The sequence below is a fragment of the Lissotriton helveticus genome, chromosome 3_1, assembly GCF_964261635.1.
Source record: "Lissotriton helveticus chromosome 3_1, aLisHel1.1, whole genome shotgun sequence".
NCBI lineage: Eukaryota > Metazoa > Chordata > Amphibia > Caudata > Salamandridae > Lissotriton > Lissotriton helveticus.
The window spans coordinates 14,976,588-15,001,641 of NC_136061.1; the positions used below are offsets into that span (position 1 = coordinate 14,976,588).

A 25,054-nucleotide genomic window follows, 5' to 3' on the forward strand; every position below is an offset into this window, starting at 1 on the left:
ACCGGGCCCCAGATGCCCTTGCTATTGCTCTATTTTACCTTTCAAACAGCGGTGAAGGGAACCATTGCCTTCCATTAGTACAGCAGGTGCAGTGGCACCGGACACCGAGCCCCGGATTGATGTATTTTAGTGTGCAAACAGTGGTCAGGGGCCCCATTTCCTTCCTTGCACCTGGGCCCTGTACACACTCTCTACGTCACTGCTGCTGGGCACGGGGCTCCGATGGTGAATATTTCAGAGGAGCCCTCCAGTTTACTCGAGTTGGCACAACCTCTGACCTCTGAACTCTGACTCCGACTTTCATTTTTCTCTCTCACTGACATGTTCTACTTGAAATCACATCACTCTGGCTTTTAGAAAGATGCACAGACACTTTTGTTTAACTTGCTTTTCTATAAAACTGTTTTGTTTTTTATTGAATCGAATTGCCCTTTTTTGCAGCGTCAAGTATTTTGACATTATCGTGAATTCAAAATATCATGAAAAAGAAACAATTTGTCAGACACACTTTTTTAACATTTGTACGATTACTGCAGAAAAACGCGTCTTTGGCGCCCCAGGCAGATGTACGGATATACTTTCTCTTTGAAGGTGGCGGTGTGGGTGTAGAGGTGCTGCCGGTTTGTAGCGTCGTAGAAGGACACCAGCCCCTCCTCGTAGTTCACGAAGATCCCCACTTTGCTAAGCCTGCCAGTAAAAGAGTGCTGTTTGTCCGTTTCATCCATAACATTATACACTGAGAACCCCTGGGTGAGGACCCAGAAACCCCTATTGGGGGTAAACAACACTTGCACCCCTGGGCTTGCGGATGCGCTGGCCACCCCCAGCCTCCAGTTGTCTTCCATCTTATACACTTCCGGGACACTCACTGTCGTGTCTATGTCCACCTGCCAGTACCATCTCCCAGAAAGGGCCCCCCAGGACCCCCGGACGCAGCGGTCCAGGCCGAGGTTCTGGAGATCCTTCCCGTTATTCTTGATGAGGAAGGTCGCACTTGCAAAGCTGGACTCCACCGACAGGGGCGCTGCGGAGACAGAAAACACCATCAGGCCACTCACCCAACTTTTCAACACTTTCCAATAATGCGCGGAATTTGCTGTCAGAAAAAATATATTAAAAAATAAGGGCACTAGTTATGAAGGCCTTACACTGCTGTTACATCACTTTTTGTGACGCTGCAGTGGCATAAAAAACGTGCCACACTGCGCCATATTTACAAAGGGATGCGTCTAGGTAGATGTGTCAGCATGCAAGCCCCTGCGCCACACTATACCTGCAGTAGGTGTAATGTATCCAGGGTGGGCGTCCGACACAGGAAAGCCAGGTAGGAGTGTTCCAGTGAAATCTATGAGGTTTCACTGCGACACTTCTAGAGCGTCACTACGTCAAATCCTTACACCTGCTTGAAGAAGGCGTAAGGATGAGGCCGGGCTTTTCTTATTGCTGGACTTGCTTTTGTAAATCCATGTAACAGAGCCCACTCGTGATTTTACTCAGTGATGTGACCCTTTCCATAAATGAGGGCCTGAGGGACTTATTTACAACCCCCATGCCCCACAGGTGCGTCACTTTAAATATCTGAAAAAGCCAGTGGCCCTCCTATACGAAGACCAGTACCGCATGAGTTAGATGCATGATAAACTTAAGGGCAAACCTACTCACAGATCTGTACTAACGTCACAGACAAGTTGTACTAAAGTGTATGTGCAGCAGGTCAGTGTGACGGGTGGTAATGTGCGGGCAGTTGTGCCTCATGCCTCATGTCAGGGGATTTTGTGTTTCTCAGCTAGGAACAGCTAGGACAGCTAGGAGCCCCCTCGAGCTGCTGCAGATACAGCCTCAAGTGAACTCATATTCTGGTATGGTGCCAATCCGCCGTTCTTTCTTCAATGCACAGAAAGTCCAAAGTAACTAGTTTTGAGGAAAGTAACACTTTTTAAGGTGGCTGTGGTGAAAAAGTGGCCACCCGCCCTCCTGGCCTTTGGACAGATCTCTCTAGACATGGAGAGTTATGAGTATATCTCTTCTGTGTAACAAGTCTCACTTGTTACATATGTTTGTAAACACTGTACCTGGCAGGGAGGGGACTAAACATATATATTCAAGGATGCAAAACAACTTATAGATGTACCTTTGAAGGCTGTTGGGTCGAAAACACGACTCCCTGCAAAGATAAAAAAGAAACATAACAAGATATTAATTTTATATATTGTTCCTTGGTTATACACTGGTAATAGAAACATTAATCAGCTGTATACTTGTGGTCACCTGCACCATCACCTTTCTAGGGAGGCATCCAGGAAGCATTACTGTATTTACCACCCTCTGTACCCCAAGACCAAAAGGGACAAATAAGCAGCCAGTGGTGTAATGAAACCATAGGCCCCCAACTGCAAGGTCTTGTGTGGGGCCTCATGTATAATAACTCAGCCACCCGTCTGTGCCCCAGCCGTCCAGGGAGGCATTACCATATTTGTCATGATTACCTCCCACGTCTACCTCTCATAACTTCATCAATGAAAAGCAAGCACGCTACCAAGTTATCTATTAATTCCTTAGAGATGTCATTCACACTAAGGAGCTTATTTAGGACACGCTATCGCCACCTTTCACTGATGCTCCTTTGACGCAGGCCTCTCAATCAGATCTATAAGGTGATGCAAAGCCACTCTGCATGGTGTACGTGGCCTCATAGATATGGAGTAAGACAAAGCAGTGCAAGCCAGTGCCTTGCCTTACTCTGCACCAATGAGGCGTTCCATGGCCACTGCGGTGGACGTTTCCACACAACACCCATGGATTTTGATACTTCTCCAGATTTACTGAATCATCTAAACCTGCGGCACTGTCAAAGCCTAATGTCTCCCCAGAACAGGGCTTACAAGGAGAAAAATTAATAATTCTTCACATTTGTGTTGCATTCTGTAGCACATTTAGAAAGAGAAAAACACCTCTTGTAATTGTTTTTGTGTGCAGGAAGTTGCCCCTTCCTACACAAAAACAATCCTGCCTGCCACAGAACAGGTCCATCATGACCTGTTGAGGGATCGCTTGAAGGCCTGCGGGATCCAGGCTAAAGCATGGGTGCTTTTGAAGTCCTTTCTAACTGACAGATTACAAATTGTGTCTCTGGGCGAATACTATTCCAAACCTTTTCCTGTGCCTTGTGGAGTTCCATTGGGGTCACTTCTGTGCCGGACACTTTTTAATGTGTACGTTTTGTTGTTGGCCCCCCTGATCAGCTCCTTTGGCCTTACCTCATATGCAGATGACACATAGCCAAACAGTTCCAAGACTTTGTGGAAGCAATCGCAATCGTCGCAAAACTGCCGGAAGCTCAATTCAGGTAAAACTGACGTCATCCTATTTGGAAACTATGCCAATTTCTGGACCCCTAACTGGTGGCCGGACAGTATGGGCACTCTTCCTACTCTCACCAGAAAAGGTAAAAACTTAGGAGTAATAGTGGACTATATGCTAAATTTTGTTGACCAAGTTAAAGTAGTGGCATCAGCCACTGCATACGCTCTCAGAACGATTAGGAAAATACTACTGTTACTGCCGCCTGATAGCCGGCAACAGTGTTTGCAGCACTTGTTTGTCAAGGCTGAATTACTGTAAGTCTCTACCTTAACATTCAAGATTGTTATCTGAATAAACTCCAAATGTTGCAAAATGTAGCTGCTAGACTGCCTAATTACACTTTCAAATTTGCATGAAATTCCAGGTAAAGCAAAAGATTGCACTGGTTACCTGTTAGGAATCGGGTGCATTTTAAATCCCTTTGCACCGTTTACAAGGCCCTTCATAAGGCTTTGGAGGGCTGGTTCTTCGCAGCAAAGTGTGGGAGTAGAAAGGATTGTACAACTTAATTATGATGGAGCAAATCCTTAATAATTGTAAAAATCAGCTTGTTGCATCAGTACCTGGTGAACTCTGATCTGACCTCTCACCAAGAATTGGGAAAGAAGGCAGACACATGGGTCAGAACCAGGGTGAAGCAGAAGGTACAGAACCAATGTGGCAACCCAAAAAAGCAAGATTCAAAGAACTCTGACACGGGTGGCGAAAAGGGTAAAGACCAGAAGTCTTCTCAAGGTCCCCAAACATCTGCATCTGTGGGGGAGTCCCAATCTATTAATCTAACAAAGGAAAAGGCCAAAAGAAACCATGATGTAAAATCTGTAAGCAGAAAACCCATTGGACTATTCATGACTGTACAAAGTCCAAAGACTCAACTCCAGCCACCATTGCCCCTAAGGCAACTGTTCCCCCTAGTGCAACTACAATTGGTGGACCTCAGAATAAGTGTGTAGTAGGCTTAACCCTGGGTTCTGAGATGGAATCTGGCCTAGTAAGGGTTCCAACTGAGGCTGTCCTGATCTGTGATGGAGGCATGGTTATGTCTTCCGTTGTGAGTCCCAGTAACTTGGGCAAATACAGACAGCAGCCTTTGATAAATGGAAAAGAGGCTTTGGCATTCAGGGACACAGGACAGACCATTCATTGGCAGTTGTTAATTTCTACTGGGGAGTGGTAACTGGCCTCAAGAAAGTTGTGGACAGTGCAGACCTTCTGTTGAATGCCTGCTTGGCAATGATCTAGAAACTTCAGCTTGCACAGAAGTGGAGCTCAGGGCACATGCATAAATGCTAGGAATCCTTGCACATGCATTTGCTGTGACCAGGTCAGAGGCCAAAATGTCTAAAACTGAACAGGCCCTGGATCCTGGAAGAATAGACCAGGTGCCTCCCAAGGAGGGTTAAGGCAGTGCCTTCCCCCTGACTCAGAGTACAGATCAGCCTCCTGACGGAGATGATCTTAGTCCTGAAGAAGGAATTGTCCCAAAGGAGCTTGAGCCTGATCAGGTTGAGTTCTTGGGGACAGGGGGCCCTTCCAGGGCATATCTGAGCCAGGAGCAGCTGGGCTGCCCCTCTCTTGAGCCCCTCAGGAAGCAAGCTGCTGTTGAGGCTGCTGGGAATGCTAGTGGGACCCATAAAGTATATTGGGATGATGGACTCCTATACTCAGAGAGTAGAGACCCCAAACCTGGTGCTTCCAAGAGGATGGTAATACCTCTGAAGATTAGGGGCTTTCTATTAACACTAGCACATGATATTCCTCTAGCAGGTCACCTGGGCCAACACAAGACTTGAGACAGAATTGTCCTTCACTTTCATTGGCCCCACATGTCTGAAGACACCAAGGAGTTTTGTTGCCTGTGTGTCACCTGTCAAGCCAGTGGGAAGGCAGGTGTAACCACAAAGTCCCCCCTGATACAACTACCTGTGGTGTGGGTTCCCTTTGAGAGGGTGGGGATTGACATAGTTGGTCCCATGGATCCTCAGACAGCCTCTGGGCCCAGACTTATCCTGGTGAGGATGGACAATGCCACTAGGTACCAAGAAGCGATTCCACTTAGGACCACCACAGCTCCTGTGGTGGCAAGGACCCTCTTGGGTGTTTTCTCAAGAGTTGGTTTTTCTAAGGAGGTAGTATCAGTCAGGGGTCAAAAAACCTCATGTCGAGTTACTTGACTGCAATGTGAAAGGAGTGTGGAATGAATTACAAATTCACCACACCCTATCACCCACAATGCAACAGTTTAGTTGAAAGATTCAATAGAACCTTGAAGGGCATGATTAAAGGTCTCCCAGAAAAGCTTAGGCACACATGGGGCGTACTTTTGCCCTGCCTTTTATTTGCCTATAGGGAAGTTCCTCAAAAGGGGGTTGGTTACAGTCCTTTTGAACTTTTGTTTGTACATCCTGTTAGGGGTGCATTGTGTCTGGTGAAGGAGGGAAGGGAGTTACCTCTCAAACCCCCTAAACAGGACATAGTGGACCATGTACTTGGTCTCCGCTCCAGGATGGCAGAGTATATGAAAAAGGCAACTAAAAACCATAAGGCTAGCCAGGAATTACAAAAGGCCTGGCATGACGAAAAGGCTGTGTTGACTGTTTACTAGCCAGGGCAGAAGGTGTGGGTGTTGGAGCCTGTGGACCCAGCAGCCTTCTAAGATAAGTGGAGTGGCCCCCATACAATTATTGAACAGAAGGGAGAGGTAACCTACTTGGTAGACCTTGGAACTCCCAGGAGTCCCCACAGGGTGCTTCATGTCAACAGACTGAAACCATATGTCGACATGGCTGACATGGGCTTGCTCATGGCAACTGATGAGGGACAGGAGGATGAGAGTGACCCACTCACTGACCTGCTCTCTCAGAACTCTGATGATGGGTCAGTAGATGGTGTAGCCTTGGCAAGCAGCCTCACTGTCCAGCAACAAACTGACTGCAGAAATGTTCTCAGCCAGTTTAGGCATACTTTCTCACTGACTCCAAGTCAGACTACCTGGTGGACTCATGAATTGGATATTGGGGACAGTCTGCTTGCTAAAAATAAGATTTACAGGCAACCTGATCATGTCAAGGACTGTATCAGGACAGAAGTCCAAAAACTGTTGGATTCGGGAGTCATTGAACACTCAGATAGCCATTGGGCTAGTCCAGTAGGCCTGGTGCCTAAACCTCACACCAAAGATGGTAAGAGAGAGATGAAGTTTTGTGTGGATTATAGTGGTCTCGACACAGTCACTAGTACTGATACCCATCCCATCCCAAGGGCAGATGAGCTTATAGATACTTTGGCCTCAGTAAAGAGTCTGACCACATTTGACTTGACAGCTGGCTACTGGCAGATCAGACTAGCTGGCGATACAAAGCCAAAGACAACATTTTCTACCACTAGTGGGCACTGCCAATTTCTGGTGATGCCCTTTGGTTTGAAGAATGCACCTGCCGGGGGGCGTGGCTTGCTGCCGAGCAAGATGGCCACAGCCTAGAGGAGCTCCGGAGAGAAGACAGATTCCCCAGCACATCTGTACATTAAAACACAGACCTATTGGGTCCCAAAGGCATCTACTTCTGGCTGTTGACGACCGGATCTCATCAAGCCTACTCCGGCACTCCTCTGAGGTCTGTGGAGCTGTGGAGAGGATAGAGATGGTGGCGGCCTGCTGAAGTGGTTCCCGTCGGGGGACTAAATTGTGGTGCGCGCCCGCCTCCAGAGGGCTGTGTGCGGTGAATCTCGCCCGACCTGTGTGGCTGCAGGAGGACTGTGTGGTCATGGACACGGCGGGAGTGGTGGCGGCCCTCAGCGCTTGTACCATCTGCGAGATACGGACGCCCCCCTTTCCCCTCCCCCTGTAACAGCGCGACCCGCCAGCTGCAGACTACGGCCTGCAATTCACCAGCGAGACAGATGGCGAGCAGGGGGCCGGCCTGGTAACATGACCGGACATCTCCCTGCACTGATTGCAGCCCTGTTCTGGCCACCATCGATGCTGGAATTATTCCATATGTTGCTGCTGGGAGCCTAATACCCAAGATTTGGTCGGTGACTCTACCTGGAGACAGGCGATACAAAAGGGGATGATGGACGGAGCATTTGAACAAATCAAACACTCACCCCCAGTCAACTGATCTGGGTTTAATCCATCACCATTATTTAGTTCACTCAGCCACCCCAGTTCAGACATGGCTATATGCAAATCAGTCTGACCCTGTGCCTTGTGGGAACAGTCCAGCCCGAACTGCCAAGCCATGTCTTCCCTGGACCGGAAACAAGCATCCTTGGACCGGTTTCGGATTCATAATCCTCATCAGCCAGGCTATCTGGAATCCAGTGGCCAAGTGAACAAGGGACTCACGTCTGAGCATACCCTGCCACACTTAGGGCGAACAAAGCGATACAAAGGGGGATGATGGACGGCGCATTTGAACAAATCAAACACTCACCCCCAGTCAACTGATCTGGGTTTAATCCATCACCATTCTTTAGTTCACTCAGCCACCCCAGTTCAGACATGGCTATATGCAAATCAGTCTGACCCTGTGCCTTGTGGGAACAGTCCAGCCCGAACTGCCAAGCCATGTCTTCCCTGGACCGGAAACAAGCATCCTGGGACTGGTTTCGGATTCATAATCCTCATCAGCCAGGCTATCTTGAAACCAGTGGCCAAGTGAACAAGGGACTCACGTCTGAGCATACCCTGCCACACTTAGTGTGGAAAATGACAATGTAGATGTACATAAGCGGCGTTCATTTGTGTTCACCATACCCCTCGCTGTAAACAGAACGAATACCGCGAAGCATTGACCGCATCATCCCGCCAGCATAGGCCCATGCACGCGCGTACGCGACAGCCATTTTTAGGCACCAAGGCCTCTCTGCCCACTTCCGATAACCAGCCTCTCTCTCTCTTCCCCTCACTCCCCGGCCTCGCAAGCATCTCCGACAGCCCCGGTCTCTCATGCATAGGCCATAAAACCCTCTCCCACTGCGTGGCCCTGCTCTAAAAGTGGCACCCCTGTCTGACCGACACCCTCTGCATTCCTCCCAGGAACACCCTTCCCCTCTTCTGATGACCCCCTGGCTACACCTGGCCTCTCGACCCAGTCCCAAGTCATAAACCAAAGCCTCATGGATGTACCCCCCCCCCCCCCTGGCCCCGCATAGCAAAGCGTGATACACCAACTGAAGTGCCCGATCTTATCGCCTGCCCAACCTTAGATCTGACCACCCCCCCTTTCCCTGGTGTCCTGTTGGAATGTCCGGCTGCTAAATTACAATCACATGTTACATTTGGGAGGGGAAACGACATCCGAGCTACGGGTGTGGGAATAGGCCTGAAGCTGGGATTCAAAACGTGCCTTTTCGTACTTCAAAGTTTCTTTATTGCAATAAGGAATGTTTGTGCACCATAAACCTGTGTATAAAAGACGGAGCCTCAGAGAAACTTGTTAGAGCACCTCTTGAAGACATTGTGCGTATGTCCGAAATGACAGGCTCTCCTCATGAGAAATAAATTAACTCTGTTCTTGCATTCCCGTTTCCAGCGCCCGTCTCTTTATTTGATAACTGGCCAAATGGGAACTAAGAGGCGTCGCATGCCGGCAGCCTGGGCATCGGTTGTAAACTGGGCTGTTTTTCCTCAATTGGCGTCCCAACGCGGGGCCCATCAGCGACATAAGGTCCGGTAAGAGAGGTCCAGACGATGGGGTGAACATCTGAACGATTGGAGTATACCTGCCTTGAGAGGGCCCTCGTCCGGCTGCCGATTGAATGAACTTCACCGATTCCGAACGGACCTCTCTCAAGCGACCTACTGTCCTGACTGGGATCCCACAGGAAAGCCGCGGTAAAAACATGGAGTAAGAGAACGATCGGGCGCTGGAAAGGGAAGGCGAAGAACTGTCCACACGGTCCGGTCCGGGTAAGGTTAAGTAGGACGTCTTTACGTCTGATTGGTAGGATGGCTTTATCCATCTGATTGATTGATTCTTTATATTGGAATCGGTATTTAAATACTGGTATTGTTCATTGATTGGTTCATTTAGCCTTGGTTGCTCCTTGAAGTATTGGTTCTCTTTGAGACATTCTCTGTTTGCAAACAGCAACGAATAGGAACGTTCCTCTCTCTGTGCAAATAGTGAAGGATAGGTAATGCGGACTTTTGTCCCCCGTTGTAATCCGTCATGCCTATTTTTCCCTCCACTGATTGATTGGTTGCTCTGTTGCTCTTTGAGACATTCGCTGTCTACAAACGGGGAAGAATAGGAATATTCTGTCTCCCTTTGCAGATAGCGAAGGGTAGGTAATGCAGACTTTTGTCCCCATTGTAATCCGTCATGCCTATCTTTCTCCCCACTGATTGTTTGTTATCGATTTTTATCGATTATCGCGCTTTTGAGATATTCCCTGTCTACAAACAGAGAAGAATAGGAATATTCTGTCTCCCTTTGCAGATAGCGAAGGATAGGTAATGCAGACTTTTGTCCCCTTTTGGCCGCGGGCCCCCGATCCGTAATCCGTCATGCCTGTTTTTCTCCCCACTGATTGATTGATTGTCTGGACATTTATTGTTCAAGGAATAGTTCTTTTGAGGTATTCTCTGTTTGCAAATAACGTGGAATAGAAATATTCTGTCAAGTCTTTGCAAGTAGTGAAGGGTAGGTAATGCGGACCTTTGTCCCCCGTTGTAATCTGTCATGCCTATCCACTCCCCACTGATTGATAAACCAGTTCCACCCGGACCATTTATTAGAGGTAGATCATCTGGCTCAACCGGAGGGCGCCCCTAATAAAAAGGACATACGTAAAATACGAAGTGATCACCGTATCCTGTTAACAGAAACTTTAGCACGAAACGCACTAGAAAAGGAAGGAAAAAGAAATCGAGCAAAATCAGTAGGCCACTGATGAGTTTTTTTACTTTGCTAAGAAATAAGAAACGTTAGAAATAGCCCGCAATAAGAAACATGAAAGTGGTGAGAGAAGCCAAGCTTGACATCACGGCAGCCACGAGGTAGCTAGGCTCCACCACCCCTCACTGCTCCAAGCATGTCTGCCCCACCGCCCGCCACGCCCAATAATGGTAACATAAGATAGATACAAGTCAGCAGATACCTACCCCCATTCCGGAAGCTCCCGAAGTGCAACAGGTCCACGGTCACGCCCATCCGGAAGACGAGGCCTCGACACGTGCAGGGCGGGGCCGGCTGGCCGCCATCGGCCGGAGAAGTCGTGGGGTGGATGGCCCGGGATGTAATGGTTCTCCCATCCACTTTTTCTGGTGCCCTGCAGGCCCCGGGGGGGGGGGGGGATGTCTTGCCTAAGCCTCCGACCCCCCCCTCTCATCAACTGGTCCGGCCATCACGAATCTAAACGGCCGAAGAAATCGTGGGGGAATGGCCCGAAATGTAGTGGTCTCCCCATTCTCCTCTTCCGACGCCTTGCAGGCCACGGGGGGGGGATGTCTTGCCTATGCCTCCGACCCCCCCCTCTCTCATCGCCTGGTCCGGCCATCACGAAAGCCAGCGCCGGGAGATGGCATGGGGTGCGCTGGGAGGGAGAGGCGGCGCGGACGAGCCTCTCCCACCTCCCCAGGTGGAGGCCCCTCAGCTGCACCCCCAACGCTCCACTCACCCGACAAGGGTTCGTCCACTCTTGCAGTACAGTGGCGCTCTACTCGCCCAGCGGGGTCTCGTACACTGTTATGATGCAGCGACGTTTCGCCCGAACCAGCTGAGTTGAGAGATTGGGCCTGGCGTGCAAAGAAGGCCTGGTCGCTTGTCAACTGGAAAATGACCCCCCCCCCCGTCCGGAAGCGTTCTCCTCAGCTTTGAAGATTCTACGAGAACCGCAGGGGCCCCCGACTCCCGCGGGCCCCCGATGGGGAATGACTGCCATGATTGCCCGCGGAACGACCAAGACGTAGCCGCGAGACGTTGGCGCTCTCATGCTGGCGCCAGCCTCAGTTTGAATGACCAAAATCCTGCAGACTACCAATTTGATCAGTTCCGGTGGAACCCCAGTATGACCCGGTAGGAAAGATTGTTGCCTCCCTCCCCCCTTTTGACTGATGGTTCTTATCGGCGGCCCCTTCTGTTGCCCTTTAACGAAACTTTTGGACTGCCGAAAGAGACTCTGGTCGAACCACGAGTTGGTGGAGACATTTTGACTATACTTGAACCTGCCTGACCTCACCCAAAATGGCGCCGGTACAAATGAAACTCGCAACTCCCTGTTGTGTTCCGGTTGCTCAGCCTTGATATCATGAGATATGTATGCAGGTTTTTGAAGCGCATGGAGGGAGGGGATGAGTGCTGATTGAACACTTGGACGATGAATTGATATTAAGTTCTGACGCGTCATTAATTACCGTATTATTGAAAGTTCGAAGTTTCGACACGTATGGTACTTATCCAAAATGAATTTTCGATATGATTTTATTGCACTTGTCGCACCTTTATGAAATCAACGGTCACCGACCCCGTTCAAATAAATATCCCCTCATGTACAGTTCCAGTCTGCTCCGTGGCTGGCCCACGTGGATGTAGACCCGTATTTGTGCGCCAACATTTTTAAATAAAGGTTTTGTGAAAAGCAAACATAGTTGCAGCGCTTAAATTGGTAAGTTTCGAATAAATGGCCACTGTTTCCGATATAAGTAAAATACAGGTGAAATGAAGCAACTCGATTACTTAACGGTTAAAAAGCAAAGTACACAGAAATATCGCAAATGTGAATGGTCCAGGTTTGTTGTGTATATGTTTTTATTATTATACTTTTATTTTTGTGCAACGTAAAGCAATCGATAAAGGTCCCGGTATTTAGCCTTTACCTTATGTGCCACATGTATCAGGGAAGTTGTTTCAGATGCCCCTAAGCCACTCCGAAGGAATGCCACCTAGCCCCTCTAGCCTCCGTGCCTAGTGAACAAAAACGACCCTGTACCACTGTAGACCATCCCTCCTCCTCGAAGGAGAGCACGAGTTCACCCCCCCGCTTTGCACTGACTGCCCTTTGTTTTGACCCTTCCCTACACACGATCCGTAATACCACACTTAGGCGATCTATGCAATACACAGTCCATCAAAGACTATCTCTCCCGCACTACCGGTCCCTCTGGGCTTAAACGCCGAGATGAAAGGGATTGCATCCCGCGGAAATAGATCGAGTATGTGGTAAGTAAGAGCATCTTCGGGTTTATGAGCGCTGATGTGTTTTAAAACGCTGCCCCCACCCCTTCTTTTTTCCCTTCTTTCTGCAGGACACATCGGAACGTCGACCAAAGAATGGAGAAGACCTAAGCAACGCGCCATGGTTCCGCACGGAAAAATTGTATATTGTCTATGGGGACTGGCCCTGAGAACGTGACGAATTTGTGTGATATGAATGCACGCGTGTATGCCCTGATGTGTATAGCCCGACTGGATACGCGTTGCACACGTTTGGATTGATAAGAGAAATGTTTTATGTTTGACTTAAGTGATGATCGAACGGCCGGCGGAATGGGGAAAAGGGGTCTGAACATGGTGCCTATACACGACGAGCAAACAGAGATATAGCACTCCCTTACTTAGGAACGACTGTCTCTCTCTCTCTGAACCCAGCGACTGGGAGGGTGGCCTGAAGCAGGAACTTGACGGGTTATTGCAGTATGACAAAATATGACTCCAACCGGCATCCCTAATAATGCAACCAAGAATGACGTGCACCCATGAGTAAATTCATACGATAACTAAATAGGGAAAGGTTTAGGTATATCCCGGGGTGAGGTTTACCCGAGTACACTCCTCCTGGAAGATTAGGAAAATTGGAAATGTTTAAGATTTACCACCCCTCTTGCACCCTCGTAGACATAAAACTCAAAGCTGCTCCATTGTTCTCCCGACTGACACCCTCCGTTGCCTCAACTTGGATACCCACTCGCTAAAAAATGATTTGAAGATCCCACCGTGAGTATCAGCCCGACTAGGTTAGTCCCCGAACGAATGACAAAGGTGTAAGTATTTACAACCGAAGCCACCAGCAAAGGCAGCCAGATGAATTAAATAGGATACTAAGGATGCGCAGCATGCAGGAAGAAACATTTTTTTTGGCCTAGTACTGTTCTATGTTTGTCTTGGATTTTTGTATATAATATATGTACTACCCCCCGCCTGAATTCATGTGTACGTAATGTATGGATCTACGTCGTCCCTCAGCCTGTGTTTCTATATAACTTGACCCTTATTGTTCTGTGTTGTGTGCGCACTAAATGGCCTATTATTGTACACGTTTCTCTCTCTCTCTCTCCCTCTCTCTCCATGTTGTACGTGTACCTAATAGTTCGTTTAAAATGCGGACGACTCTCTCTCTCTCTGAGGGTCCCCCTGTTCCCTCTTCCTTTGTGTGGTAACGTTGTGCCCCGCCGGCACAAGCTTAATTGGTTTTTGAACACAAAGGTGTTCGGCAAAATTGACAGCAACTAAAACAATTGTAATTTGCCATATTACTACCTCTCCTTTCCGTAAAATGATGGAACTTGAATTGGCTAAGAAGGAAAGGACAGGTAAGACGACTGATGTCCCCTAATGTGGCCTCTTTATAAGGGGACTATATGTCAGTGGCCTTCTGTTCTCAGTCCGTTAGAAAAACAATACCCAATGCGCAGACTGCCCCACCCCTCTGCACCCAAGTACGAATGTCCAAAGCGTCCTCGTTTCTCCCGATTGACCCCAGCTCCATACCCCAAAGTATAACTGATGACCCTGATTAACCGTTGCTCCCCGATAAAAGAATGTTTAGCCTCTCTCTGTTCCTCTCTCATGATGATAGAAGACTGCCAGGGCTTGTGTTAGAAGGACGAGTCTCTACCGTAGGATCCGATTTCGAGTTTGATGATATGATAAGAGTCTGACTTCTCTCCAATGTACGTCATGAATGAACGAAAAAACCACACAGTATTGAAGGGCTAGAGGGATGTTTAGAGACCAAGCCTAAGTACTATCCCCCACTGGAAAAGCTGGTCTCAATGATCAAGAGACACAATACCCGATAAGGATTACCAAATGAGAATATTGATTCATACAAGACTTTTGATGGGAATCCTTAATTAGGGGTGACTTACGCTTACTGGTGCTTCACATCTTTTGGTATGGTTTGTTAGATTTGCTGTGTTTGTCCTCATGTACAATTGACATGACTACATAAGCATAGAATCACAATTGGATTTCTAATTAGACCCCTAAGTTTGTTGTTTATTAGCTCGTCATGAATGAACGCCAAATAGACTTAGTGCAAACTCAGTAGGAATGCCCGCATACATACTCCATAGCGATAACTTCTGACTGTGACCGATGAAACGTATCCCGAATACTTAAGATTGAGGGCGGAATTGAAATGTATAAATGTCTTCTCCTGCCAGCTCTCTAAAGCTTGTTTTGTACCCATTCAAAGATGCACAATCACCGGAGGAGAGGGGCCGGACGTGACGCACAGCCTAGCCGCAGATCATGAAGCACATGTGACCTCGACCAAAGGTGAAGCCGCAGAGCAACGAGATGCGGGACGAGGCACCACTCTCAAACGCGGGAAATGAAAGGATGGAAGGCTGCTTTGAAGCCCTCTGCTTGCTGACCCACGCGTGCCAGAAGTCCCCGCCCCTTTTAGCCCGATCGATGGGCCTGCCTGCTCGTTATCCTTTGCTCCCTTGGTCTGTCTCAAAGATCTGATCCCACTCCGCCCTCTCTTCCCTCGATTATCCAACAAACCCTCCTTTTCCTTTTTTCACATGGTCTTTGACTCAGAGAAGAAGAACAGCGTTTAGGTAGAATAGGGTTTGCCACGGAAGGAGAAAGAAATGCAGGTGCCCAGCATGAGGCACCCTTGAAAAGATTAGCTAGAAAACAGGACTGTGGTCTAACAGCAGAGGACAGATCGCACCCTGCAACGTGTAAGGATTGATCCGAGCTGGTCCTATAGCTCCACCGCCGGTGCTCAACAGCGCCAACGGAAGAAAACGAACTACTAGAGCTTACCAGTGATGGCTCACTGCTAAAAAGACACTGTGGCGAAGACCCCCCCCTTTTTCCGAACTTTCTACCCCCCCCTCAGACTATTTGCTTGTATTGAACTGAATTCCTCCCTCAACCACTTTGTATTGCTTTCAAAATGTTTCATCGGTCACTTTTAACTGTACCACTGGAGAGAGAGTCAGAACATGGTTTCATAATGTGCCGGAACATTTCCTTGATTAACTCCGATTGAGTTGTATACCGTTCTCTAGACTTATATACATATATATCACGACAAATGTAAATTCGTATGTATTGCACCTCGTCTATCGCATCGACTGCGCATGGTTATATGCAATCCGCCAGTATTGACAATGCTATTTCATTGACCACACATGGCTATATGTACACCCCGTCAGTTATGATAAACACGGAAATGACCTAACTTATGTTAAAAAGCGGCGACTGTGGAAAATGACAATGTAGATGTACATAAGCGGCGTTCATTTGTGTTCACCATACCCCTCGCTGTAAACAGAACGAATACCGCGAAGCATTGACCGCATCATCCCGCCAGCATAGGTCCATGCACGCGCGTACGCGACAGCCATTTTTAGGCACCAAGGCCTCTCTGCCCACTTCCGATAACCAGCCTCTCTCTCTCTTCCCCTCACTCCCCGGCCTCACAAGCATCCCCGACAGCCCCGGTCTCTCATGCATAGGCCATAAAACCCTCTCCCACTGCGTGGCCCTGCTCTAAAAGTGACACCCCTGTCTGACCGACACCCCCTGCATTTCTCCCAGGAACACCCTTCCCCTCTTCTGATGACCCCCTGGCTACACCTGGCCTCTCGACCCGGTCCCAAGTCATAAACCAAAGCCTCATGGATGTACCCCCCCCCCCCTGGCCCCGCATAGCAAAGCGTGATACACCAACTGAAGTGCCCGATCTTATCGCCTGCCCAACCTTAGATCTGACCACCCCCCCCTTTCCCTCGTGTCCTGTTGGAATGTCCGGCTGCTAGATTACAATCACATGTTACATTTGGGAGGGGAAACGACATCCGAGCTACGGGTGTGGGAATAGGCCTGAAGCTGGGATTCCAAACGTGCCTTTTCGTACTTCAAAGTTTCTTTATTGCAATAAGGAATGTTTGTGCATCATAAACCTGTGTATAAAAGACGGAGCCTCAGAGAAACTTGTTAGAGCACCTCTTGAAGACATTATGCGTATGTCCGAAATGACAGGCTCTCCTCATGAGAAATAAATTAACTCTGTTCTTGCATTCCCGTTTCCAGCGCCCGTCTCTTTATTTGATAACTGGCCAAATGGGAACTAAGAGGCGTCGCATGCCGGCAGCCTGGGCATCGGTTGTAAACTGGGCTGTTTTTCCTCATTAGGACGAACAAAGCAATACCTGGAGACAGGCCCGGCTGGGTGTGGGATGCGGGAGGAGAAGGGTGCCAAGTGCTGACCACTGCCCGGGACACGGTGGAGAGGAGGAGCGATATGTGTGGGGGCCAGAAGGGCCATGCGGCACCCGCTCACTTTACCTACTTTTGGCACCTTGCTGATGTAGCAGATCACGGGCCCTGGGGATCTGCCTAGAGCACAGCGTTAATTAGAGAATCCGGCTTTGGGCCTAGGCCGTGGCTGTATCCCTGGCGGCCTCCCAGACTGTTGCCCATCATAGCATAGGACCACACTGGACAGCAAGAATGCTGAAGTGTGTGATTGGATACAAAATATAGGTGTCTCCCCTGCCTCCGCCCTACAAGTTACGAGACGCATGAAAAGAAGAAGAAAGGTAGTGGTGTATCCAAATTGAAAAAAAACGCACATACACACTTTGTAGTAAAATAGATAACAGTACTGGATTAGTGATGAATCTTTGGTATTTTAAAGACGGAGTGCTACATAGACCACAGTCCCCCACTACCAGGAGAGACTAATGACAATCGAAGATTGGCATTCAAATAACTACAGGAATATGGTCAAAGGGAGCACATTCCTAAAGCACAAATATACAGAAAAAGACTAATAGGTCTCCTTGTAATTCAGCAACACTTGAACTGTAATAGTCCTATGGTTTCAGCATTTGGACAGGACAAATAAGCGGGAAAGTTCACATTTTTTTCTTTTTTCTTTATTAGAAGTTCCATAAAAGTAGAGTTGACAAGAAACAGCCGACTTTCTACCTTTTTCTCTGTAGAGCGTGCACAGGGTGCTGGGAGGAAAGCTTAAACCCGGGCCCCCCAGACCAGTCCTTGCCTGAATCTTCAACTTCCGAGATAGGGATGTTATACTACAGACGGCGCGGGTAGCGCCGCCATTACGTGTTCAAAACTTGACAGTATCCTTCTTCCCGGACTACATGGCGGCGGTGTTGGCGCGTCTCAGGAGCTTCCTGGCGGTTAAAAAGGAACTGAGAGCCCGAGAATTTCCCTATTCGATGCTATTTCCAGCGAGACTACAGGTTGTGGCAGACAGAAAAACATGCTTTTTTGAGACACCCGAGGAGGCCAACGGCTGGTTGAAGGGATGCAGGACTGGACGGCCTGATAGACGTCGGAGACATCACAGAACGAAGGATGACCACAGAGACTGAGAACACGATATGGAGGGGGACCACCAGCAACAGAGGGAGGCCAGAAAGTGAGCGATTATAATGCAGTTTGGGATCGGATTAAGGATTTATGCAGTGGTGCATGACCAACCTCACTGTCGTTACCTTTGAGGAGGGGAACGATGTCACTTCCTTCGGACTTCTCTCCCCATACATGCAAGTAATGTTCATGGGGATCGGGCTTAAGCACTCTGCTATGTTGGGGTGGCGGGCAGTTCTGAGTCTGTCTGGCAGGGAGGCAGGGTGGGGGGTGGAGGGCATGGGAATGTTTCTTTGTTCATGTTTGTTCGTTATTATGATTTCTAGTACAATACTCAGATGTGCATCATTCCAACGCAGTACAAGACAAAAGTGTAGCCCCAGTAATCCAGCAAGGCATCTCATACACTTCACCAGACATGACACAACACACCCCACCTAGCCCTACGCGAGGAACGAGCTTGTTGACTCAGGTGGCTCCTCTTTCCCTGCTCACATGGAATGTGCGTGGTCTATGGGATAAAATTAAAAGGAGCTTTGTCCTACAGTGTATCAAACGGAGCTCGCCAGCAGTAGTATTGCTGCAAGAGACACACCTTACTGGCACCACCTGTAAAGCAATGGACAGATGGGGGTACACTATGATAGTTCACTCTGAATTCTCCTCAGGATCTCAGGGGGTAGGTATTCTGGTGCGAAAGCAGTCCCGACTGATAATTCATAACACAAAAACAGATGACCAAGGTCGGTTTGCAGCCCTGATCGGACAGTGAGAAGGGCGACGTGTCAACATAGTCTCAGTTTACGTCACACCTGCATTGCATACGATGATACTCCCGGCTCTCAGTAAATTTTTACTTGACCTTCTGGTGGGGGAGTTACTGATTGGAGGAGACTTCAACTCTACTATAGAAGGGACTACTGACCGAAACCCTGTGAAGGCCAGTGACTCCAGCGTATCTCGCCTTGGGGGGCTTCTGGAGGCACTTGGACTCACAGATGTATGGAGATGGCACCACTCGACCACAAGACAGTACACATTCCACTCCGGGGTACATAATAGCCTGACAAGAATAGATTATTTTTTGGCCTCAGTGGACAGACTCAGCAATATTGAAAGCCTGGAGATCAGACCCAGGGGTATCTCAGATCATTCCCCAATACTCTTGCAATACATGTACTACCACAATATGCAACAGCGTATAAACCCGATATACCCTGGCTACCTGCAGGTCCCCAAAATAAAAAAGGCCATCGCTAGGGGGACAGATCACTATTTCCGAGAGAATATTGGGTCGGTTGGCTCCACCACCACCCTATGGGAACCATACAAAACAGTACTGCAAGGGCAGGCTATTACAGGGCATAAGCGGGAAAAACAGCCAGAGCGGCTGAATCTCGAATTGGAACTGCATAGTGCAGAGAATCAACACACTGTTAATCCAACACCGCCACGTCCCAAACCCTGCATCTGAAACAATACAGAGAACATCTCCGGGTTTTGGCCATGCAACGGTTAACGGCCGTGAAACACAAGGTATATGAAACAAACGACAAGGCAGGAAAACTCCTTGCATGGGTTGACAAAAGCGAACGGAGTGCTAGGTGGATAGCGTGGATTTCTACGGAAGGGGGCGGGTTTACTATGGACCCACGGATGACAGTGCACATACTAGCACATCACTTTCAGAAGGTATACACATCCACCTCTACAATGACGCAAGAGGAGGCTATGAGTTATATAAAGGGCATTGATATGCCAAAACTCACCCCAGAGGTGGCGCTTGAGCTTGAAAAGGATGTCTCGGTGGAGGAAGTGCAGGGGGAAATTACTTTGCTACAGTCTGGCAAAGCGGTAGGGCCTAACGGGATACCTATAGAACTCTACAAAAGAACTTGAGGGTCCATTGCCCCACACTTGCTGCGCATGTTTTCCGACAGCCTATTGGGTGAGCTCCCACCAGACCAACGTATTGCAAACCTGCTGAAGACACCACCTCGTATCGCCCAATATCTCTGATTAACGCAGATGCCAAAATCCTTGCTAAGCTATTGGTGACTAGGCTCACACTACACTTGATGACCCTAATCGACCCAGACCAGTCCGGTTTTATGCTCGGCAGGAATACGGCTCTCAACTTGAGGCACCTACATGGGGTGATAGCCCGTGCTCTGTACATACAAGAGCCGGTGGTCATCTTGTCTCTGGATGCTCGTATGGCCTTCAATATGGTCGAATGGCCCTTCCTGTTCACCGTGCTCCACCATCTGGGCTTCAGGCCTAATTTCTGCGCCTGGGTCCGTCTCCTCTACACTAAGTCGATGGCCCATGTTGTGGCTAATGGACACATTTCATACGACTTCCCCCTGACGGAAAGACATGGCTTGGCAGTTCGGGCTGGACTGTTCCCTTGAGGCACAGGGTCAAGGCTGATTTGCATATAGCCATGTCTGACTTGGGGTGGTGTGGAGTGCAAAAAAACGATGGATTTAGGCCCAGATCTCTGTACTGGGGTGAATGTATGACATTGTTCTGCATTCTGTCCATCAATTGTTGTTTTTGCATTTGTCACCCCGAGTGGGATGGGTATGCTCAGATGTGAGTCCCGTGCTCTCCACACCACTGGAGTCAAGCTATCCAGGCTGATGAAGGCTGATAGCCAGAAACCGGTCCTTGGATGCTTGATTCCGGTCCAGGAAAGACATGGCTTGGCAGTTCGGGCTGGACTGTTCCCATGAGGCACAGGGTCAAGGCTGATTTGCATATAGCCATGTCTGACTTGGGGTGGTGTGAAGTGCAAAAAAACGATGGATTTAGGCCCAGATCTCTGTACTGGGGTGAATGTATGACATTGTTCTGCATTCTGTCCATCAATTGTTGTTTTTGCCTTCCCCCTGACACGTGGCACACGTCAGGGATGCCCCTTGTCGCCACTGCTCTTTGCCCTGGTGTTGGAACCACTGGTTGCGTGGATTAGATGGGACCCAATGATACGAAGACTTAAGTGGACTGAAGGGTGGGAAGACCGCATCTCCCTATATGCGGACGATGTCCTATTATATTTAACCTCCCCTAAACGTTCCATAATTATTCTCCTAAACATCTGTGTAATTCTTTGCGTGGGCATCTGGATAAACTATAAATTGGTCCAAGTTGGTCCTTTATGTCCTACGAGGCCCCCTACCACAGCTCCCCTTGGACTGCCCAATTCAAATATTCGAAAAGGTATTTAAGTATTTAGGTGTACATACAACAGCCTACCCTGACGAATTCCTCAAACAAAATCTCCAACCCCCCTTAGACCGCCTAAAGAGGGATGTAACACATTGGGGGTCCTTGCCATTAAAATTGTTGGGTAAGGCGGCACTTTTCAAAATGATGGCCATCCCTCGATTTTTATACGTGCTGGAAAACACGCCGTTCCCAGTCCCGCCGAGTTATTTTAGGGCGGTAGCAGCCCAGGTCTCCAGCTTGCTGTGGGGAAACAAACCGGTGCGTATCGCACAGTTCAAGTTAGTTCGGGGATGGTACGATGGTGGGCTAGCGCTTCCTGATATACAGTTAAATTATTGGGCGGCACAATTAAAAGTCATTAACCAGTGGATCCATGCCCGGCAGACAGACCCAGCATTTAAGGCGGATAGATCAGCCTTGGGAACAAATGGTATGCTGTCTGCTTTCTATGACCGGAGGCTGACCACAGCACTGGTGGGACTCGCAAAGCACACAGTTTCCATATGGCACGAAGCTCAGTATAAACTTGGATGGCAGGGGGTTATAACTCAGCTGACACCTCTCTGGGACACAAAGAGATTGGGTAACCTCAGGAATAGTAAGGGCTTCAATAAGTGGGACGACATAGGTATTTCCACAGTTGGGGATATGTGGAGCAAGGGGGAAGTTATCACGTTTGAGCATCTTCAGCGACGATATGAATTGGCCCCCTCTGAAATCTTTAGGTACCTACAGATAAAGCATGCACTGACAACGGCATTACCACCTGGCACCGATGTCCCGGAGGCATCTCCTCTCGAGGACAGATTGCTGACAGACCGGAAATTGTTTAATAACCTGCCCGACCCGAATGGACCCCTTAGGGACAAATGGGCCCAAGACGTGGGCGACCTTGATGCGACTGAATGGCAGGAGGCATTAGCTACACCGCGGGTGGTGGGTATACCATCGTGGCTCAGACTGGTGCAGCTAAAAATCTTATACCGGTCTTACTATACCAGACACATCTTACACAAGATAGGCAAAACACCACACCCATATTGCTTACGTCATTGTGGGGACGAGGGTACCTTTTTTCCATACCATATGGCAATGCCCCAAAATCATGGAATTCTGGGTAAAAGTGATGAGAACGATTTCCCAAGGGGAGGGTGTCTCACTAATACCGGAGCACAGGCACTGTCTGTTAAATGTTTGGGGGCCCAATGACCTCATTCACCAGGCACAGGACTAGGGCACATTGGGGATTATGTTAGCCAAGCGTAATATCGCACAAAAATGGGACTCAGCGGAGCTACCAACACTGGTCTCTTGGTGAAAGGGCATGGACGCTGCCATGGTTGCTGAAAGAACGGTATTCACCAATCGGTGGTGTCCCTGGAAGTCGAGTAAAGTCTGGGGGGCATGGGAAAAATTTAGGGTGGATATATGTGAACCACCAAGTGATCATAATGAGGAGGGTTTGGAGGAGGAATAGCACGGAAGGGAACGTAGATACTGCAATGGGAATGGGCTACGAAGGAAGAACGAACGTTATTGATGAATTGCATGTCATAATTATGTCCGACTGTATACTGAAGCTTGATAATGTACATCTGAGACTTTTTAAATTGCTGTACTGTGATTTCTTTGTTAATAAATCAATAAACATAATTAAAAAAAAAAAGAATGCACCTGCCACTTTCTAAAGGTTTGTGAATAAAGTCCTTACAAGCCTGGAAGCCTATAGTGCAGCATATCTAGATGATATTGCTGGCTTTAGCTCCACATGAGAGGATCACCTGGTCCACCTAAGGAATGTTTTGGAGGCCCTGCAAAAAGCAGGCCTAACTATTAAGGCCACTAAGTGCCAGATAGGTCAGAGTCAGGTTGTGTACTTGAGCCACCTAGTAGGTGGAGGCCATGTTCAACCATTGCAGAGCAAAATCCAGACCATAATGGACTGGGTTGCTCCAACCACCCAGACTCAGGTCAGAGCTTTCTTGGGCCTGACTGGGTACTACAGAAGATTTGTAAAAGGTTATGGATCCATAGTGACTCCATTAAATGACCTTACTTCTAAGAAAATGCCCAAGAAATTTCAGTGGACAGTTAGCGGTCAAAATTCATTTGATGACTTAAAGCTGGTCATGTGCACTGCTCCCATTCTGTAGAGTCCTTTGCCTTTGCTGTGGTTTGGGCTCTGAAGAAGTTGAGGCCATACTCGTTTAATACTCACTTCATTGTTCAGACAGAACATAAGCACCTCTTATGGCTAAAACAGATGGAGGGTGAAAACCCCAAACTTTTAAGGTGGTCCATTTCCCAAAAATATACATACATGTATATGTGCCAACTGGGCCACCAGGGATTTTTTTTTTTAAATTGCCATTTGTGGTGGTGGGTGCACGGCGGACCGGAAAAGCAGGCACGGAGGACGTATATAGTGGGCTATGCCGGTATTTTATTCCACAGTACAAGGCATAAAGTACAGGAGGGGAAACGGTGAGGGGTCCAAGGGTCTTCGGGGCTCTTCTCCAATGAGGGGGTCCAAGGGTCTTCCGGCCTCTTCTCCAATGAGGGGATCCGGTTGGTCGTCTGATCGGCTCCGGTGTTGGGGATGTACCTCGGAGGACAATAGGAGACAATATGGGACCGTTAGTCTGGTAGGACCTCAGTGAGTTTCCTTTCACCAACACCAGGGGTGTGAGGACGGAAAGAAGGGTCCGTGAGGTAGGTCTGGGTCGGGAGGAGGAACGGGGGACGGGGATACAGAAAAGCGTGTGTTGGAGGAAGTGAAGGGGGGGGGTTTCCACACGGTGCGAGTGCTTTACAGAGAATATACAGTGCCAGGGGGAGCTAAATCTAAGTGCTTCGTGACTATGAGTGCCTAAACGGAGAGAGGGGTGATTATCTACAATATATATACAGCGAGCACCTAGCGTGCTCTCAGGGCGGTTACCAGTACTCACCCGGTCCGCCGCAACTCTCCCTTGGAGTCGCGGCCGCTCTTCAGGCACCTCCTCAAGGACTCCACCAATCTTCAGACCACACGTCTTCTCCTTCTCTCTCCTCGTCTCCGTCTTCTCCTCTGGTCTGAGCGTCCTGCCACGATTCTCCGACGGCGTTCTGGGCTTCCCGTCTCTTTTTAACTGGTTCTGTCGCTGCCTCCGAGGCGGGACTTCCGGGGTCAGTAGGTTCTGTTTCCGGTCGGTGGTTTTCACTGGTTGGCTCCTGTGTCTCCTGTAACACAGAGAGGGGCGGATGATTCCTCGACATGGCGGCTTTTCCGAAACGGGTTGCGGATGCGGGGCTTGCAGACCCGTCGGATAGCGGTGAGTATCGAGGATATGGTAATCCGGGCGGGGAAGAGAGCGGGGCCCCTTCACATTCCCTTCCCCTAGCTGTCTTTCTTGTACGGGTTGGTGAGGAGGGGTACAGGGAGAGGAAATCGGCGTTGCCTTGTTCTGTTCCCTTCCGGTGTTGTGTTCTGAAATGATAAGGTTGGAGGGACAGGAACCACCGGAGGACTCGGTCATTATGTCCTTTGTTCCTGGCCATCCACTCCAAAGGAGCATGGTCTGTGTAGATAGTGAACTCTCGGCCCTCCAGGTAATAGCGGAGGCTTTCGATGGCCCATTTGATCGCGAGGGCCTCTTTTTCCACGACTGCATAGTTCCTTTCTCTGGGGAATAACTTCCTGCTGAGATATAGGATAGGCCTTTCGTATCCTTGTGTGTCTTTCTGGGATAGGACAGCCCCCAATCCCTGGTCGGAGGCGTCTGTTTGTAGAACAAAAGGTAGAGCATAGTCAGGGCTTACCAGTACCGGGCTGGAGGTCAAGGCGTTTTTTAGATCGGAAAATGCTTGCCATAAGAAGGGGGTGGGAT

General features: G+C 48.9%; 1 protein-coding gene across 2 annotated transcripts in view; it reads right to left on the reverse strand.

Annotated features, from left to right (window-relative positions):
• Nucleotides 1-384: 384 nt before the first annotated feature.
• Nucleotides 385-25,054, reverse strand: part of LOC144822035 (CD5 antigen-like) — a 606,799-nt gene continuing 582,129 nt past the window's right edge. For both annotated transcript variants that reach the window (XM_078679104.1, XM_078679103.1), the window contains 2 exons: nt 2,132-2,164; nt 385-1,024 (listed from right to left, as the gene is read on the reverse strand). In XM_078679104.1, coding sequence (XP_078535230.1) covers nt 528-1,024; nt 2,132-2,164 — 530 coding nt within the window. In that variant the 3' untranslated portion in view covers nt 385-527. The remainder of the gene's footprint in view (nt 1,025-2,131; nt 2,165-25,054) is intronic.